General features: G+C 36.6%; 3 protein-coding genes across 9 annotated transcripts in view; 1 reads left to right on the top strand and 2 right to left on the bottom strand.

The window, feature by feature from the left end:
* Nucleotides 1-67: 67 nt before the first annotated feature.
* ube2a (ubiquitin conjugating enzyme E2A) lies at nt 68-5,055 on the top strand. The gene is made up of 6 exons (XM_015388856.1): nt 68-259; nt 1,600-1,680; nt 3,209-3,234; nt 3,476-3,565; nt 3,639-3,727; nt 3,824-5,055. Exons 1-6 carry the CDS (start codon nt 216-218, stop codon nt 3,950-3,952), a joined length of 459 nt encoding a protein of 152 aa, XP_015244342.1. The 5' UTR covers nt 68-215; the 3' UTR covers nt 3,953-5,055.
* A 176-nt stretch (nt 5,056-5,231) lies between these two features.
* On the bottom strand, nt 5,232-12,013 carry nkrf (NFKB repressing factor). 5 transcript variants are annotated; one of them, XM_015388812.1, is made up of 3 exons: nt 11,912-12,013; nt 11,285-11,433; nt 5,232-9,254 (listed from the first exon to the last, which is right to left on the bottom strand). In XM_015388812.1, exons 2-3 carry the CDS (start codon nt 11,376-11,378, stop codon nt 7,024-7,026), a joined length of 2,325 nt encoding a protein of 774 aa, XP_015244298.1. In that variant the 5' UTR covers nt 11,379-11,433; nt 11,912-12,013; the 3' UTR covers nt 5,232-7,023. The 5 variants fall into 5 exon arrangements, with proteins under 5 accessions (XP_015244298.1, XP_015244330.1, XP_015244305.1 ...); XM_015388844.1 differs by having other exon boundaries at nt 11,285-11,418; XM_015388819.1 differs by having other exon boundaries at nt 11,798-11,993.
* Nucleotides 12,014-13,435: 1,422 nt separating this feature from the next.
* sept6 (septin 6) overlaps nt 13,436-19,913 on the bottom strand; it is a 22,325-nt gene continuing 15,847 nt past the window's right edge. The window contains exon 10 of one of the 3 annotated variants that reach the window (XM_015388628.1): nt 13,436-14,523. In XM_015388628.1, the coding sequence (XP_015244114.1) occupies nt 14,514-14,523 (10 nt within the window). In that variant the 3' untranslated portion in view covers nt 13,436-14,513. Of the gene's footprint in view, nt 14,524-14,553; nt 15,932-17,699; nt 17,712-19,913 lie in introns of those variants that run through there. The other 2 variants (XM_015388619.1, XM_015388636.1) reach the window with 2 other exon arrangements.

Raw genomic sequence — 19,913 nt, 5'->3', positions numbered from 1 at the left:
TTAATTGTCAGGTATATCTACACAAAGTCTACCCGCGGAAGTCTAAATGGTATCGCCCGCAGACGAGAGTCAGCCAAGTATTTGTCGAACTAGTACAGAATAGAGACCGTTGCTGGTCAGCAAGGAGTTGATAAAAAATAACATCTTAGGAAACATTCATTATCTTTTACATCCCTCGCTTATTTGTCGAGGAATTCGTTTTTCGCCTTAGCAGAATGTCAACTCCGGCACGACGACGTTTAATGAGAGACTTTAAACGGTATGTGAAAGGAAAACAACGCTAACGTTAGCATTCTGAAGCTAATGTTTAGCATTAGCTCAACTGACAACTACCACGGAAATAACGTAGTATTGAAACAGATCGATGAAGGTCGGCTAATTTAAAACTGAATATTTAATACAGATATTATTGTTTTTATTTTTATGACATTTAAGAGTTTGACGATTTGGTTTGAACGTTTACCAACAGGTCCGATTCTACCGGCGTAAGCAAACCGAGCGGTTGTAACGTCCAGATTGTGTAATTTCTGTAACGGTAATCGCTTTAGAAGGTGCGTGAGAAAATATGTAAAGTGAGAAACCCATATGATCAGTGTAAAACGTGTGTGGAACGGATGTAGTTCAAGATTGAGGGCCAGATGGAGGAAGAGATTTGGGTAGACCTGTCCTGCTGCTTCTATACTATCCCCGGGCCATGATAGATCATTGGTTAAGATTGAGGATCAGCAACCATCTGTCATGTGGAGTCTGAACACCTGCTCACATCTAAGCACATATATCTACGGCACAAAGTTAATCTACATATGCTCCATTTAACGAGCACATTTTGGTGATCTAATCCAGTTTGACCCACAGTGGATTTGATGTTCTTCTGTTAAAACCTGACAGTTCTATATCGACATAAAGAAGTTCAGAAGTAAGATGCATAAATGAACGGTGTATACAAGAAATACATGTTAAGTAAGGGGTGTATGTTAGTAGTTGATTGCTATTACAGTTTTTTTATATATATATTTTGCAGCCCTAATGTTAATTATTAAAAAAGGGAAAGACCATATCCTGTCTTAAAACATAATAAAGAAAAATAAAATTCAAATTAAAAGGCAACGCCTTCAAATTAGGGCAGATATTATTAGTTGGAGTTGAATGAAATCTGGATCTTGTGTGTGCTAATTAAGCCTCTATTCTTGTATCTAACCAGTGGCTTTCTGATGTGCACCTACCCGATTCATTTAACAGAAGAAATATTTGGTTGATGTAATAAAAAATCAGCTTATTGTGAGGTTTTGGATTCAAATAATGATATTTTGGGTAACTGCCAACAGCAATAAGAAAAACACTTAGTGTAGGTAGGTGGGTAAGTAGGCAGGTTGGTAGATGGTTAGAGCTGAAGCAGCAACTGTGCACGGCTGAATAGTAATGTTTATTTTATATTAGTCTCTTCAAAAGCCTGTCTTACAATGGCTGTTAAGTTTAACTCTCTGACATAATGTCTGTGCATTAGAAGCTTCATCATAAATTTCACTTTAATATTCATGCAGCAGTAACTGCTTTGCTTTCCAGATGAAATTATTCAGATGTCATTGTGTTTGCCTTAAGGCTGCAAGAGGATCCTCCAGCTGGAGTCAGTGGATCGCCATCAGAAAACAATATCATGGTTTGGAATGCAATCATTTTCGGGTACGTGTGTCACATCAAATATTTGGGTAACAGATTCTACAGATTCTAAAAAGTAGAAAAGCACCAATCAACCTGCCAGTTTTCAATCTGCCAGTTTTCCCTGGAAAGACCTAAAAAGTAAACAGAGCCTATAAATCAACATTTTTATGGGCTTAAAAACAAATAAACAGCAAAACAATGTACATTGTACAGAAGAGGATTAGGGCCCCTGAAAAATAAAAAAAAGTTAACTAATTTTAAATTTTATTTAAGTTTAAGATTCCAAAAAGTCAGAATTCTGAGAAAAAAGTCAAAATTCACACTTTCTTCCCATATTAAACTGAAATAAAATGTAAAAAAAATCAGTAAGCTTTATTTTATTTTATTTTATTTTTTTCCAGTGGCCCTAATCCTCTTCTGTAACATTGAGGTCCTTTTGTGTGTCGATTTAAAAAAACAACAACAGAGAAATGGAATTAACTCAATATTTTAGTTCAAAATATGTAAATTCACTTACTTCCATTTTTTTCAACTATTGCAAAAATAAATATTTAAAATGCTGAATACTTCAGTAAAACATTATGTATAACATTTATCATCTGTTCTTAATTTAAATACAAAGACTTCAGCAAAGCTTTCCAATAACCGCTAACCTTCTTAAGAATGTTGCTTTAAACGGTTTCTAGTGTGTAAAACGATGTAACTTTAATAAGAGTGGATAGCTGAACTGTTTTAGTTTCTGACAGGCTATGTTGTTTATAGCAAAAAATACTTCTAAACTACTGAATTTTCTTTCAAAAACAGTGATTTTGGTTACAGGGCACTCTCTAAACTTTGGTTGTTTTAACATCTTTTTTCTGGCCTCTCATTAAGTAAACTTTAAAACACCTTTCTCTTGCATCCTCATCAAAGAACTTCCATAAAAAAATAGTTTTATCGGGAAAAGTTCATTGAATAAAACAAGATAATCTGCAGACCTAAAGAGAACCAGAAATTGGTATCCTAGAAAATTGTGATCAGTATATCAACCATAAAAAGTGTATTTTTTGCTGATAGTCAATTTTAAGCCTGTAGTTCTTTAGTATTTAGATTAACTAACAATCAGACTGTTCTGCTTCAATACGTTGAGCTAAAATGTGAGACATTAATTGATTCAAGAGGGATTTTAAGAAACTGATAGGCTATAGACATGTTGATATGTCCTGCTGTGGAGTGATAGCATGTTGAACGGATGAAAAGATTGAGATGCCTTGGATTCATAAGTTATTTAAGCCAATTTCCAAACTCTATGAAGTGTTTTGTTCTACAGCGAGAATAAATGACCAAGGGCGGAGGATAGTCAACAACCTCTACTGAACTTTGTTTCTTCTGTGTGGCGTAATACTTTTTTTATGTAACTGTTATATGATGTAATAAGCTGGGGTAATAAAGGCTGCATTTAGAGGAAAATACATTTTTATTACCATCATGTCTTAACCTTTTGATAACTAGTTTAGCAGACATTTGCAAAATGATTTATAACCTATTTGATCTTTTTTTTTTTTTTTAGACCAGAGGGAACACCTTTTGAAGATGGTATGTATTTTATAACTAATCGATCTTAAAATGCATTCTCTTCTTGCTTTTTTTAATGATTTGCTTTTGAGTTAAATTTACTATTATTTATACCTGTAAGCAGAATAAAGCGTTTATAAATGTAGATGTACAAATCTGGGTTACATAGATAAAGTTGGTATTGTATGTTCGGCTCTTATGCATGACTTGTTTACAGTAATATTTCATTCACCATTTTTTTTTTTTTATTTCTTCCTTTCAGGAACCTTCAAACTTACCATTGAATTCACAGAAGAATATCCAAATAAACCTCCAACAGTGAGATTTGTCTCCAAAATGTTTCATCCTAACGGTATGTTGAAATGAAATGTATTCTTAAATCTTAGAGCAACCCCCAGAGTGCTAAATGTACTGTTACTTTGCAGTGTACGCAGATGGTAGCATATGCTTAGATATACTTCAGAATCGCTGGAGTCCAACCTATGATGTTTCTTCAATCTTAACTTCAATACAGGTAAAACAACTTGATGTTAATAAAAGCTCATAACCTGCTATGACACCATTAAGTATGTTGAGCTTGTTTTGATGATGCTCTCTGTTCATTATCTAGTCTTTACTGGACGAGCCAAACCCAAACAGTCCAGCCAACAGCCAAGCAGCCCAGCTTTACCAGGAAAACAAGCGGGAATATGAGAAGAGGGTTTCTGCTATTGTTGAACAGAGCTGGCGTGACTGTTGACGGCGAGTCGCCGGCGTACGAACAGTGTGCACCACAGAATCTAGAAAACCATAATCAAGACATCAGAAACAGTCACAGCGCAACTTAAAAGATCCTCCAGTATATTTTGTCCCTCTTACCGTTGCTCAGTTTGTATGCTGTAGTCATGTGGCATTCACTGCTGCTGGATTCTGTCGTTTGAAAGCAGAGCTGAAAGCTAATGTACCTTGTTATTTCTGGGTTACTTCTCATATGCCTTTTTATTTCGATATTTAATCGCTTTTCATTTTCTCAAACATGACCTCTCTGCTAGGTAATTCATCAAGTACCAACTGAACTATATGGAAGGCTATTGTTTGGTTTGTAAATACTGCCACTTTATATTTACAGAAATAAAGCTTTTCTTTTTCAATCTTCCCAAAATGACAAAAAAATACTTTTGTCTGCACATTAAAAGGAATGGTATAAAGAATTTGCTGAAATAATGGAAATATTCCTTAATTACTCTAAACCTCTTGGAGTCTTATTTTTTACATTTTCTTAAACAGCCACACCTTTTAATTATAAACCATGATGCTTATGGAGTATTATCAATGCCCCTCCTCAAATAATGAGATTTTAGCATCCTGTCACCTTAAAAGTTTCATAAATATTGATTACAGTTAGGCATACCTGTACTTTTTTTATGGGTCGGATCTTGTGCAAACAATTGTGCCATTTCACAATCCTATAATCATATCTGCACACCCTTCCACAAATGGTCTTTTCAAATTACCTAATCTATCACTGGTAATCCATGTGATACACTACATTAAAAAAATGAAAAGGTGACAATTAAAATAAGCTGGTTTAATTCCTTATTTCAGATGAGTTTTTCACTCCAGTTGCAAACAGCTCCAACAATCTGAATGAACACGAGTTTAATGTTTTGGTTAAAAGATATCTGATTAGCCAGCTTGCTCACATGATCAGAGGAAGATGAGTAGAATGTAGACAAGCTTAAGACCTAAACCTGAGTTTCTTTAGACCTTATACGTTCCACTGGTTGATCATCTCAATGCTGCAGTGCTTTGATGCAACTATTCATGCATGCAACATGAAGGTTAGTGACATGCTTTTCTATAGGCTTATGTCTCTGTATTAAGATTACTTTAAAAAAAAAAGGAATATTTTCTAAGGAAATGGGATTTCATTAGCCATGATTAAATGAAAAGATGTAAAAGCCAGTGAACTTTTTAAATGAAAGTACCGGAATAAATCAATTTTCCAAAAATGTGCTAATTTACATAAACATGTATTTATTTGAACTAAGTTCAGCTCCCCCCCCCCCATTTATTTAGTAGTTACATCTGTGAAAACAAGCAAACATGTTAAGTGCACTCAGACAACCGTTTAACAATTAGGACCACGGATGTTTCCATAAAGTCTTTTGAGATCATCGATGATCCGTTACTGAAATAAAAGCAAATATTCCTGAATACAGATGCATTGTCATGGTAAGGCGGTTATGAATTAACTACAGGAAGGTTTAATCCAGGCTTACATGAGTTAACTGTTTACATTTTCTCCAAAGAAAAGCTGCATTTTCTGCCAGGTTCATTAAACAGTCAAATAGTGATGTCCAAAGAGCTACTTGAGTTTAAAATAACAGAAAAAAATCCCACAGGGCGCTGACAAGTTCAGATGTAGAAAGACTGGAGACAAAGACTACAAATCCTACAGTCTTCTAATGACATGAATGTGTAAAAAACAAAACTTCAGTCATACATATTTTCTATCAAACTACCCTTTTTTGCAGATATGTCCCAAACAAATAGAAATGGCAGGTTAATAAACATTTTTCCTGGCAGATCCCTTCACATCTGGACACTGGTGCTCAGAACCGTTTGGTTTCTCTCAGAGAAACATTTTCAGTGAAAAGTGATAAACTGCCTGCTGGAATCCCTCTCAGTAAAAATTGGTTGGACTGCACGCTTAATACAAATAGTTTAATTTGTTTTTCTGAACTTTTTAATAGTGTGATTTGTTCAAACATACATTTAGGCTCATGTAAAAAAAATAAAAATAAATGAATACTTGGCTGAGGTCCTATCATAAAGTTGCAGAGGAATCTCAGACTTGGCAGCTTTCAGCAACCTTTCAGCATTGATGCCGGCTGGATATTTGATCAATCCTCTGATTAGAAAAATTGGAGTGTTTCCTGGCATCGACCTAGCTTTTAGGCTTAGTCTATAAATTCTTAATAAAGCCGTGGTCAGGCCCATTCCAGAAACTTGACATTAGTCTGCTTTAGGATCTGAGTGTTGGTGGGATCATTGTCAAGGATCAAAGCACATAGCTATTAAAGCAAAGTTGAAGAACGGAGCTTCCTCTATTTCTAGTTTCTTCGCATGATGCTTAAAGTTAAAGGGGGGGTTGTTTTCTAAACTCCCTAATCAATAATATTTAATTGAGGGTGGAAAGTTTAGGTCCTGAACACAATGTGTGGTTTGTTTTAGACAATAACCCAAAACACACAAAGCTGGTTTCGAATGGATAGTCAGTAAAAAGCTCATCCCATTTAAAATATGCTCAACGGTCTGTTCAGTGGCAGGAAAGCTGCAGATTTTAATGACCTTGACCAAGTTTTACAAGCGTTGTCAATAATCCCAGTAGAACAATGTTAAAGGTTTAATGAAGGCTGCAGAAAGTGTGATTTCATAGCAAGATAACCACTAGTTAGAGAGGATGTAGGTAGAAACGTGAGCCTATATGTAGAATTCTGAGCTGTTCAGCTGTAAATTCACTAATGTTGGATATAGGATTGATCATTCCACCCAAAAAAGGACAGATTAAATACTCCATCAATACCGCTTAATGATGAGAGAACTCCAAATGTTTGATTCAAACTGTATAAATTTCATTTCACCTGAGAGCTCAATGTTGCTACATGTTTTCCTGCATGGAAAGCAGCTCCACGCTCAGGATGGATTCTAATGCCAGATAAAAATGGACACATCAAAAGCCAGGACATGTTACTGCCGGAGCAGATCCGGGCCTCGGGATGATATGCTTTGAAGTCCAACTTGAAGAACATTTTAATTTCATGCAGTTTAGTGAGATGCCTGAGGCTTGATGAGCTTGTAGCGTCCCACCTGTCCTTCCTGTAAAAGCTGGCCGATCAGCTGATCCTTGTGTACCTTCCGACTGACAACCAGAAACCGGTCCCGTCCCTGACCGTAGGACTTGCTCCGGAGGCCGTATTTTTGGGAAATCTGGTGAATCTGCTTGCGCTCGTCGTTAGTGAGTTCATTAGAGAAACGGAGGTCGTCTGTTCTGTCCGAACTAGCATAGTTACGGATGATGTCTTCAATGTCACGCTTCCTGAGCTGGTTTCCCATTTTATCCATTTCCATACCCAAACCTTCCCTGGAGAACTGCTCCTTCACTCTGATCGGTTCAGCAATTCCCTCCCCGTCTCGCCCCAGGCCGCCTCCTTTCCAGCCCATTTTACGCAGCAGTTGGTTTCCAATATTGTCCTCCTTAATCTCCTGCTTAAGGGCCTCCTCCCCTGAGCGAGCCAGGATCTGAGAACGGGATATGGCATCGTTGTGTCCCTCTTTCCTCAAGTTAGATTTGACCACAGCCTGAGTCTGCCTTAGTGTAGCTAAAGCCTCCTGCGCTGCAATGTGTTTTACGATCTTCTTTGGTCCAATTCCTGCTGCAACATACTGCCCTTCAAGAAAAACCTCACACCTCCAGCGGTGATCTGGCAAAACCGAGAATCTGTAATCAGCACTTACTTTGTTAAACTGAGCAGTGTCATTAATAATACAGATCGCATTATCAGAGTTCTCCAAGATCACTAGCTCGCTCAGGTGCTTCTTCCTGACAATGACCCCCTGCGGCCCAAAAGAACCAGCGGGGTCTGACTGCTGCCCAAAGCAGTCACCAGGATCCGGCTGGTTATTTCCACCCAGATGCTGCGTCTGCTTCTGCCAGTGCTCTCGTTGTGCTTGGTTTAGGCGTAGTTTTCTCACAGCCTCCTCAGCCGCGGCGTGTTTCGAGCTCTTTTTGGTTCCAGTCGCCTTCGCTATGAGCTCGTCCTGCAGGAAGATGCTGCACTGCCATAGATTGCTGGGCAGCTGAACAAACTCGTAGTCGATCTTCATGCGATTGAAGGCATTGGAGTTGTTCAAAATGCAGATGGCGTCGTGAGCATTGTCCATGACCACAAACTCAGTCCAGTGTTTGTTTAGGTCGGGCTCCAGGTGGCTCTTGGGGCTGGGTGTCGTTTTGTCTTCCGGGTTTCGTAGTGCCGGTAGAAATGCTGGTGTTGGGCCGTGCATCTGGCAGACGACCATGTCACTGACTAAAGAGTGCCTGTGTTTACGCTGCACGACGCGGACCTCGACTGGTTTCAGCAGGAGCTTCACAGCCTGCTCCGATGCTCGGTCCCTCGCTCCGTTTTTGCTGCCAGAGTATCCCGTCGCAAGATACACCCCCTGACATCTCAGTTCACAGGCGTACCCATCTGTTGGCACTTTCCTGTTCTTTGGAAGGTCAGCCTGGGGAATATCCTTCAGGTTGACATATATATACTCAGGGTTGGTTTTGCAGGCCTGGATGCTGCGACTCAACATGAAATTATAGTTCGGGGAATCACTTCCTGTCATTAACAAAGGGTTCCTAAAACCAACAGATAACGCATTGGCAACGCTGGTGATCAGCCTTTGCTTTTCCTCCAACATGGAGTGAGACACTTGAAGAGGCTTTGCACTCTCTGACTGATTGGGGCTGCTTGTGCTTGGACGGCTGTAAGCTCTACTAAAAGGTCTGCCCTGATGGCCATACCCCAACCCCTGACGTCCAGAGTCCCAGCTGTTAGTTCTGCTCCCATCCACATATCCGTTATACCGCTGGGGCTTTGAATAAGAGTCTAAACTATAAGATGATGTGTGGGCTTCATACTTGGCTGTGTAGTTCTGCTGCATTTTCGCCATGTAGTTTAACGATGGCCCATGGCCTCCATAACCTAGTCCACTAGTGCTACCGGGAGAACCATTTCCATCTCTGGGGGCGCCCCAAAAGTCATTGGAGCACGGTGGCACTCGGTCAAAAGCAGGCCTGAGAGAGGAGAATCCCTGCGTCCGGCCGCTGTGTAAGGAGTGATGAGAGTCCCACTGTCTTGCACCATGCCAGTCACTCTTCCTGCGCTCCTTATCGTTCTCCTTCTCATCTGTGCCGGTTCCCGCGCTGCTTCCCCCACTAACAAAGTGCACAGGCTCAAATCTAGGTCTGGATCCAAACTTTGTCACAGGCATTTTCCTCATGGGTTCGTCTCCTGAAATTATAAAGGCTGGTTTTAGAAAAACAAATACACCCTGACATAATCTCAGTTGAGACATTAATTTCCAAAAACCATGAAGCCATGCTCTGTGTCAAAAAAGGAAAACTAACAAGATTGTTTTTTAGTTTTTTCATAGTGGGACAATTTTACAGAATTCAAAGTGTCTTTTTTAGGTTTAAAAAATACTCTCCAAGACAGACAGATCAAATCATCGCTTAAGAGTGGCTCATGCTGAAACTAGAGAAACAAATTCCAGAAACACCTCCTGCTCTGCCGCAACTCAAACCTAGGATCAAATGCTCTGCCAGAGGCATTAAATAACTCATACAGCTCTTGAATACATCAAAGCAGCCATAGTAATATTCTGTATAAAATTAGCAGCTCCTCCTATATAGACTGGTTTCCACTATATGAACTTACAATAATTTATTTTAATACAACTTCATCATTCTTACAACATTCTTATGATTTCAATTTTCCCAACTCTATACTTTAATGTGCAAACGGTCCTGGTTAATATCTCACACCCTCTGTGACAAAAATAATCCCCAGATATCTATCTAATAAATAGTTTGGTTTATCAAGATGTTTATTAGTTTTAAACGTCTCCTACGTCCTATGTTGATGAGCTTCCATCCAGCCTGCCTCACTAGCTGACCTGGGCCCTGTTTCAGGAAGTGGGCTTAACTTATTCTGAGTGAATCTGGTTTTGTGATATTCAGGATTTTCAGTCCAAAATTGGCTGATAATAATCATATAACTCAATTCAGAGCCCTAGAAAACACGATCTATCGCTGCAACAGGAGGAATCAAGGGGCCTCATAGTGCGTATTTCCTGTCAGTGAAACTTAAAATTCTTAAGACAGCATATTGATGTTATCAAAACTGCCGAACACAAAATTCAACACTGTTCTTGCTGCAAAATAAATAGATTTAGCATTCATTCAATTAAAGAGTGGGATTTGATAGAGAATTTGTTATTTTCTAACATACCAAAAATAATGTGTCTGTGTGCCCATGTGAAATATACTTTCAGAAGACGAAAAAAGGACCATGCAGAAAAATTCAGATAGAATTTAAATAGACAAGGTAAGATCCAATTATTAGCTTTTCTTCTATTTGACCTTTGCCAACTAAATTAGACAGCCTTTTATTTGCATTATTCAACACATGTAATTAATCACTTGTAATTAATATGTGAAAAGTGAGTTAGTTCTCAACTCAATATGGGAAAAAAAAGCAGAGCTGCTGTTCCGCTGTTGAATCCGCTATTCAAGTTGTATTTGCAAAAATGCATAAAAGTGTATGAAATAGCAAAAAAAAAAAAAATCACCTAAAAAGCATTACAAATAAAATATAAGATCCTTTCTTTAGTGAACGAACATAATATGTGATTGTCATCTATGCTTCCAATTAGGCCTGGAAACCTCAAAAATATGTGAATAAATATTGTTTGAAATCTCAAAATCTTTGCAACTACCAAAAAAAAGTCTCAGAGGGAAATCTGTGACTAAAAGTTTATAGAAATTATAGAGTCTGGTGAAAATGCTGATGCTCAAAAACCTATGAATCAGGATTTACGAATGCATCTTTACCAAGAGCTTAATGCACTTTTGTTGCCCTACATCCACAGGTTCTTTAAGTAAAGGGCACAGCATTTCTGATGCTTTTCTTGTGTCAGGTCTCAGCTTAAATTTGCAAAATATCCTGCTTCAAATCACAATTTGTTCACGGAGTAACTTACAGTATAAACTTAACTTGGAATAACAGCTTCCTGAGACCAAATATCAATTTAAAAAAAGAAATTGAACATCAACGGCAGTGTTTTTTAAATGTAACTTCTTAAAATCAACAGCTGAAGAATTGCTGAAGGCGGATAGTGTTTTATGTAGTTTAAGACAATACTTGATAATAAAAAAAAATAGATATATTGGTTGTACAACAAAAAATGTCCAGGCACGTAATCCTATCACAAAAAAAAAAAAAATTATAAACAAGCATGTAAAACAACTCTGATAACTTACTGCCATCAGAAGAAGTGGGTCTTTTTTTAGCTTCAGAGCCAACAGGACTTTGATCAAAGGAGTGCATTTCGGTAGTCCAAGTCCTGTCCTCCATCACCAGGACTGTCCAGGTCAGATCCAGCCCATATCCGTTCCTACAGCAAAAGGTCCTGATGAGACATCAACAATGAACGACTGTATGGTTTTAATTTGTATGTATCATATAGGGCAGTTTTTACAGGCTTTATGCTCAAATACGAAAACAACAGCTAGACTTAATGTTAATATCAGGGTTTAATCGTGACGCAGTTAATTAATATTTCACACGTTAGCAAGCTAAACAATATACCGTATAGACTTTTATTAACAGTCAATAGAGTAAAAATACCCTAAATTGTAGGGCTTAGTCTCACAATACCACTAAAAGTAACATATTAGAAGATAATGAGGGTAATGCTGATGATAAAACCGGTTAGCATCTTATGCTAGCTGTCTAGGCTAGTTTGTCTGACAACACAGTGTAACATTTGATACCTAGCTTACTCTACTCCGCTTCAAAAGCGAGGTTTTTCTAACTCTAATGTGTCCATTTTTGTCTCTACTGGAGCGCAAGTGGTGCTGACATTATGACACAACGCAAAACCTTACAACAGTCGGCTACAGACACGAGTTTATCCGAGCAGGAAGCGTCCATTTTCTCTCCGCATCTTTAGGAAAATCATGGCGCCTGTTCACACGCTGGCCTAGAAGGCTTCCGTCCGTCAGGCAAAATGCGAAAGGAATATATTATGTTTTTTAAATTATATTATTCATAAAGTTTCTTTTAAAAGTTTAACTTATAAACAGACACAGATTTAAAACTTATTTCGTCATTTTTGTAAATTCTCTACAAAAGATGGAATGGGGTATTTTTTTAGAATATTTATATATAAATATTGTCTCAACCTAACAGTTTGTGTTGCCCAGTTTGTTTTACATTCTATCTCCCTAGTTACTTGAAAATAATAACTGAAACAGAACAATTTTTTTTTATAAAAAAATATGGACTGTAAAATTATAATTTGACACTCCCCACTTGTTTTACTCCCTTTATGTATGTTTTTAGGCTACAGGCTAAAAGGCCTGTTTATTTGTAAGCCTTTGGCATATGGCTTCACACCACATTCACCAATTTTCTTACATTCACACACCGCATCCAGTCAAATAGGGTCAATAAGAAGAAATTATACATAAAAACATAAATAAATAAAAAATACTTGCAGACAGATTTTTTTATATATTCATATATTCTATGGGTAAATAATATTTTTCCTACCTAGAATAAATACATGTAAATAATTTTTTGTGTAAAATAGAAATGAAAAACTGATTTTGAAGTAATGCAAAACCTACTCAATAATTAGCCTTTTTAAATTTTTAACATAAATATTTCCTGTTTTTCATACTAGTTCTAAACCAAGTTTCTGAATAAAATGTATTTTTTATGTCCATCTCTTCCTACTGTAAGTTTGATTATTGTAATTTCACAAGGGATGGTAATGCAAGTTTATCTGTATAGCATATTTCAGTAGCAAGAGGATTCAAATCTTTCAACATGGAAAAAAAAAATATTGCAGCTCATACTGAGCTTGGTTCAGCTTGTTGGGAATAAGTGGTTCTTTACTGCTGTGACCTCTTTATTTTTTGAAGCAATTTAATGAGTGGCTTAAATATGGAATACATTGATGCAGCTGACTGTATTTTTTTTCTCTCTTGCACAGAATAAAAGCGTATGCATGTAACTAGATACAGATCTAATTCAGTCTTAATAAAGGTGACAGTCACCTGTAAGTTGATTATCTCTTCACGATTCAAAACAATAAAAAAAAAAATCCATAGATTATATTTAATAGATGGCAAAACCTTTGTCAGATTCAACTACAGTTAAATCTGTTTAGCAAGATATCGTTTGATCATTCTGCTTTTATATGTTCATGTTTAACATTTTTAAATAAAATTGTTGTTCCTCTTTTTTGCAAATTCAAATATATATTTCAGATTTCTTCCAAGTACAACAACATTCTAATTGTAATAGATACAACCATTATTCTAAAAAATAAAAAAGCAAACAAAAACAATAGACAAATAAAGGACAACACCATTACTATGTTGGTTTTATTTATTTTTTTATTCAAAATGTACATCAATGGAATTAAACTAAAGCAGAATACTGAATCATTTGTACTGTAATAGAGGTTTAAACAACAAGAGGTGATGGCAGATACTAGAAAAAACTTGTAGGCAGGTCCTGATTCCAAAATGTCACTTTTACACTCCAAAGAACCACATCCAAACACCATAGGTAATAAACAACAAATCTCCACTTTAATACACAAAATATATCCTTATAAATTATATAAATGCAGGAGTATTTTTAATACTCTTTATCTGGGGATCTGTTCAACTCATTTGGTAAACTGGGAGCTGAAATCATTGGACAGAGCAATTATAGTGATTAAATGCAACATTTTTTTTTCATTTTTTTGTAAGAAAACATCAATTAAAGGAACAGACCGCAGAGCTCAGATATCTGGGGAGTAAAAACCAGAAAGATCACAGCAGTTATGAAACTTTAATAAAAGATGCATGCAAAAAAAATAGAACAGACCAGTTAATGTTAGAGCACGACATGTAATAAAAGCCCCTGACATGTGACCTCCATGGTATTCAATGGTGATACCTGAACACGAGAACCATAACAGCTGCTTTGGCATTTTTTAGGACTATGTTAATTTTTTTTTCCATTTAAAAAAACAAAACAGATCTCCTTTAAAGTGTTCAGGATTTCATTCAATAACGACTCAAACATTTCTCAGGTTTAATTTAATATGCATTTTATACTTTGAATCTAAATGAGTGCATAGTGCAGGTCATGTTAAATTTAAAGAAAGAGATAATTTAATGATTTTACCCGTGAATCCTAAAAAAAAAAAAAAAAAAAGTGTGACTCCCTCCTGAAATCCTCTGCTAACTATAAGAGTCTCTCTATGTACATTAAGACATAACAGCATAATTTAGTCCGTTTCTGGTTTTCAGAGCTTCACTAGGTGGTCAGAAATACCATGCGAGTCCACATAAGGCCATATTAAATAAAAGGAGGATGCGATGAGGAGAATGAAAAGGCTGATACAAGGAGAAAAAAGCAGAAGGAGGTAAAGGGTGCTTAGTTCTTGCTGAAGCTGCAATCCCCTCTTCAGGTGGTCAAGACAGATTAAAAGAAGCTGAAGAGACAAAGAGAAAACAAAGCCGGAGGTTAGAGGAGAGGGAAAAATGCTTGCAGATAAAAAGCGAAGAGCGAGAGAAAAGCTTCAACTTCGAGAAAACCTTTAAAGGAATTTATCCTTCTTAACTCCCAAATGTTTGCAGTGCTTTGAAAGGGTATTTCACTCCATTTAGATGGTTTGCTTTTTTTGTAATTATGGATATTTTTCAGATCACCAATAAAATCACTGATGATTGTATCAAAGAATATGCAAATCAACTCAGAACTATGTGAAAAAGTAGATTTCACCTCTTTAGTTTGATCTTTTATCAGCTATAAGCTGCAAAGAGGATCAAATTCACTAGGCACACTTTTGTCTGACCTGTTGCATAAAGCAATCACCTAAATATAACAGCAAAAAAACAATAAAACACATAATTTCAAGAAATTGTGGAAGAAAGTCAGAGAGGAATAACAGACTTCCTCCAGATTGAAAACTGTTAGAAAGCCCAAGTCTGTGGGACTCCAGTAAACCACTAAGCATTAAAGTTAAAACCCGCTGGTGATCTAAGAGGGTGGATTTGACAAAAGGAATATTTTTATTACCTCCATGAGCTTCGAAAAACATTACTGTAGACTGACAAGACTTTTTGGAAGGTGTAAATCTTCCAAAGATTCACACTTATTACTCCTGCTCAAAACATTCAAAAAAAGAACCAAGTCAAGCATGGTGTTAGGAGTGCGATGACTGGAGCTGCTGTAGGAGCCGGACCTTCTGTCATTAATAGAACTATGAGTTCTGCTCTCCAAAACAAAGTCTGGAAGTACAAGATCCAGCCACTAGTTGTTGCCATTCAGCACCCGTGACTGGCTCAAATCAAGTCAAAGTTTGGACTTTGACTTGATTTTAGAGATTCAGTAGCATAACCTTACATTTTATTTAGTCAGGTTGATTTGGAAATCCATCTTTGTTATCATTAAAATAACCTTAAATATTTGTTTTTGTCTGATATAAAAATGAATTTTAGTGATCTGAAACAATACAAACAAAACCAACAAAGAAATCTGCAAGGAGCTAAATACCAAGCGCTGCAAATACTGCATTGAAACTCTCCAAATAATCTGAACTTTGGTGCTGAAGATTGCAAACATCAATCTTGTAATGTTTTATGAACACGTGCCATACATTAGTCACATCAACACAAACGTTGAACATGAAGAATTAGAGAGCTTCATTAAAGGTTAAAGCAGCAGTAAAGCAACACATCAACCCATATTTATAGAAAAGCTAATGACTGGAAACCCTGAAGCAGATGGGGTCCACAAAGCCTCGGGTGACACTTGGGGCACAGAGTACCCCCAGAGGCCGGTCCCTTAGCAAAGCTGGGGGAGGGCAGAGGACCTATTCAGTGCAGAGCCACGGATTACTGCAAAGGAAAGTGAAATCACACAGAGCAGTGAGCTGATAATCAGATGGATGTAATGCCTCTTCATTACTTCTATTTTGCCACTCTGTCAGGCTTATTGCTATGGAAGTACATTTCTGATAAGTTAAAATAACATGAGATAGCTATGCAATGTCTATATTCCATCACTATCAGTTTTTATTATGTCCATCCCTTCTATGAAATAACCAACATTATTATAAGATCAAATCCCTCTAAGGAAGACTAAATTATTATTATGAGAAGGGATCATGTTTTAGTTATGGAATAATCTCAAAGGTCTTAAAAATCCAACATATTTAGCAGATAGGATACATGGTTCTCTGTCATATAATTACTTAAATGGTGATAAGACATTACATCACATTACAGTATTTATTACAAATAATTAGATGGCATCTCATTATTATAGAATAAGTCATGAATATATATATATATCCCAAAATTAGCAATGGGTGAGTTTAGTTAAAAACATGATGTGGCATTTTCATAATGTGATACTTTTCTCGATCATCTCAATGGGTGAAATGAGCTTCCATAAATTCTAATAATCGCTGTCTGAGTGGCAAAATAATTAGGAGTAGGTCAAAGGAAATTAACCCCCCTCCCAGACTTTCATATAAAAGTTTAATTTATTAAAATATATATATATACATACACACACACATACAAGTATCACCAGAAATCCTCCCTGCAGTTTAATAATCCAAGCAACTCCCATTCTTCCTTAGGCTGTTGCTATTTTTCACATCTCACACACAATGACCATGGCCACAGTTACATCGTTTTGGTGAAAAATTTATTATTTTTTTTAGAAAATGTTATTCAACGTGTTGCACTGATACAAATATATGTCCTTGCAGGATGTGGAATCATAATTATTTTCATAATTATGACCTTAAAATGTGCCTACATATAAAAAGTACAAAAAGAAAAGAAAGTTACAATTGCACTGATGACACTGAAATATACTTTGAAAACACGTCACATTTGAGTATAAAACAAAGTGCAAATATGAAAGCTAATATAAGTATGCAAATAAAACATGACAATGAATGAGGTATGCGAGAAGTGGCAAAAGATATCGGGCTCGCATCTGCTCATGCATCAGGCTAAAGGGAAAAGACAACTGCATGAGATCCAACAGTATTGGCAAGATATAGGGTTGGCAAGAATTAAAGAAAATGATTTATAAAATATATACTAATATTTCACATGATCTGCCAATTTTAATCAAGCAAATAGAGCTTGAGTACATGGATTGTACTCCGCTCCCATTGGTGCCTAACAGATAATACCTGTATTTCTTTATAATCTTCAGATAACAAACCTGACCCAGATGCTCTATAGATCATGCATGATCCTCTTTAGCCTTAACACGTTCTTGTCCATCACACCAGTAGTCATGTATGTTAATATCTTTCAAAAAAGCTCACATCATGCAAAGAATAGCTGAATATGAAACAAATCTGGAATGTAAATTTGCATAACACAGGAACTTTAGCGGAATGATCACTTGTACAAAACCAACAAGCCTCATTCAGATAAACAAAACAAAAAACAGTGATGTCAAACTGATAGAAATGCCCAGCGTCTTCCACAAAAGCAGCGGGGGGGAGGGAGCATGTGGAGGAGGGTGGAGTTATGGGAATTGGGTGCAGGCGAAGGTGAGGGAGGGGTACTGTAAAACATGATGGGGATGGAAGCTCATTCACAGCAGGATTGCCACAAGGGAGGACTTTTTTTCTACAGGATTCCTTAGCTGGAAATGAGAGAGAAGGGCTGTTAATGCTTGTTGTACACAGTTATAAATCAGCACATTAACATCAGACAGCACAGAAGAAAACATGCTAGTAAGGTATGAGGGTATGAGTGAACCGTTTGTTGTCGAAAACCTCTAGGAGGAACCGGCTTGGTCAAATCTTTGATGAGCCGCAAAAAACAAAAACAAAAAACAAACAAAAAAAATACTTTTATGGTTGTAGGGAAGAAAATGGAGGAATGCATAAGATGCGTGTGTTTGGAGTAGAGCTGAACGATTAATCAGCAGGCTGATTTTTAGGGTCTGGTTCATTTATTGACATCAGCCAAAATGTGGTTGATGCATAAAAAATTCTATTTTTGCAGTAAAAATCAAAACATTACTTCTGCCAGCCTCATTCTGCTCCTCTGCTCCCTTGTGATTTTGTGAAACTGCACTTTAGTGCCTCATGACAACAACCATCCTCATGGAAACATTGCGTTAGGGCGCATTAAGGAGAGCCACATATTTGCATTTTAGCTCTGCACAAGTTTTAGCTTTTAATTTCAGAAGGAAAATAATATTATTATATTGTGGTCATGCTGACATGCAGGAAGAACTGGGGCTCATCAATTCAGAAGTTCATTTTTTTCATTTAACTCATTTGTTTAGTTTGCAAACCTGTTCCGATGTTTCAAAATCTGCTGCATTGCTCTTTAAACCTAGTTTAGTCCCCCTAGTTCAGAGGAGGGAACTTTTCAGTTGCTTGTAAAAATGACCAATTTATATTTCTAAGGTGTAATTGCGAACAAGTCTTTTAAAAATGAATCAGATAAAAAACACCTTTCATTGGCCTGTGGGTTTTCACTTTCAACTCTATGCAGCCACTTGCTTTCATTTTTAAATGCTCATCTGTAGTAGTGAAATCTAATTATCAAAATATACTTAATGTATATATATCCATTTTACAGGCAGAGGGGAACAATCGGGTTTGGAGCCACTTCATGAAGGATGTAACATCTGTTAGATGCAGCATCTGCAGTGTTAGTCAGGGCTTCAGCACCAGTAAGACAAAAAACATCACAAATTTCAGGCAACATCTAAATCAGCACCAACAAAACTAATTGTATTTATAGTCTTATGGTGACACTGCTCAAATTTAAGTTCCTTATTTTATTTCTACAGTTCTTTGTTCAGTTTCTTTGTCTTGAATCATATTTTTGGTTCTGAGAATTTGAATAGGACTATAGTTGGACAGTACATTTCAGTACATCGTGTATGTCTGTTCGTTTTTTTGGTTGTTTTATTTTTTATATTTTATATTTAATTGGGTGTTTTTTAACAAACAAATCTTGTTTTTGATCTGTTGCACTTAAAAGATTCGGACATTCGTTTCTCAAAGACTGTACTATAGAAATCTTTTATTTTGAAGGGTTTCATCAATTTTAAATAGGATACAGCATCTTCCAATAACATTCATAATAATTAAATTTTTTTTACCCTATTTGTCACATTACAAATAAATACAGATATACTTTAGCTTTCACGTGATTAAGCAACAGAAAATATCCTATTACTGAAACCTCGTCACATTTCCTCTATTAAATCTTTACTAATTTGCCTATGACGAGATAAATGTTCACCAACCTGAATAGATTGGCCCATGCAATCTATTCATTCTTACCAGTAAAGTTGGGAAGTGTGGGAGGAGTTAACTGGAAAACATTGTGGATGCAATAAAGGTGATACATGCGCTCACAATACATACAATCAACACAACAAGCAGGAACAATTAACTCTGCCTTCTGTGGACTAAAACAGAGGAGTTTAGGTGAAGGTTAAAACAGATGCAGTATTTCATTAGTGCGTCAAGTGCAACAACTCATAATGCTGACCCACTGATGGAGAGAGAAAGAACAAAAAGAAATAAACCTGCAGGCAATGCTTATTAAGAGAAAAAAAAAAACTTGGTTGTGATAAAAAAAGAAAGAAAAAAAGTGTGAAGAAATAACGCTATACAAGAACAGCATAGCTATAACAGTCCGAGTGTTGGTTCTTGTTCTAAACAGGGACATCAGCTCCAACACTCAACCAGGAGCTGATTAACTTAAACACATGCAGAAACACTGGACAGCAAACTGATTCATATACATGTTTGCTTTTCCACACATTCGCTCTGTCTTTTTATTACTATATCCCACATGGTTGTTGCAGAAAACCAGC

Source organism: Cyprinodon variegatus, unplaced genomic scaffold (genome assembly GCF_000732505.1).
Source record: "Cyprinodon variegatus isolate N-32 unplaced genomic scaffold, C_variegatus-1.0 Scaffold19, whole genome shotgun sequence".
Lineage (NCBI taxonomy): Eukaryota > Metazoa > Chordata > Actinopteri > Cyprinodontiformes > Cyprinodontidae > Cyprinodon > Cyprinodon variegatus.
Note: the sequence above shows the minus strand (reverse complement) of the source record. Positions and strands in the feature narration are given on the sequence as shown.

What these genes read in the sequence shown, in the direction of transcription:
- ube2a (XM_015388856.1), top strand. Translation starts at nt 216, where the DNA reads ATGTCAACTCCGGCACGACGACGTTTAATGAGAGACTTTAAACG. An exon ending in TTAATGAGAGACTTTAAACG is followed by an intron (nt 260 to 1,599) that starts GTATGTGAAAGG and finishes GTTTGCCTTAAG; the next exon opens with GCTGCAAGAGGATCCTCCAG. An exon ending in CAATCTTAACTTCAATACAG is followed by an intron (nt 3,728 to 3,823) that starts GTAAAACAACTT and finishes TTCATTATCTAG; the next exon opens with TCTTTACTGGACGAGCCAAA.
- nkrf (XM_015388812.1), bottom strand. Translation starts at nt 11,378, where the DNA reads ATGGAGGACAGGACTTGGACTACCGAAATGCACTCCTTTGATCAAAGT. An exon ending in ACCCACTTCTTCTGATGGCA is followed by an intron (nt 9,255 to 11,284) that starts GTAAGTTATCAG and finishes TTATAATTTCAG; the next exon opens with GAGACGAACCCATGAGGAAA.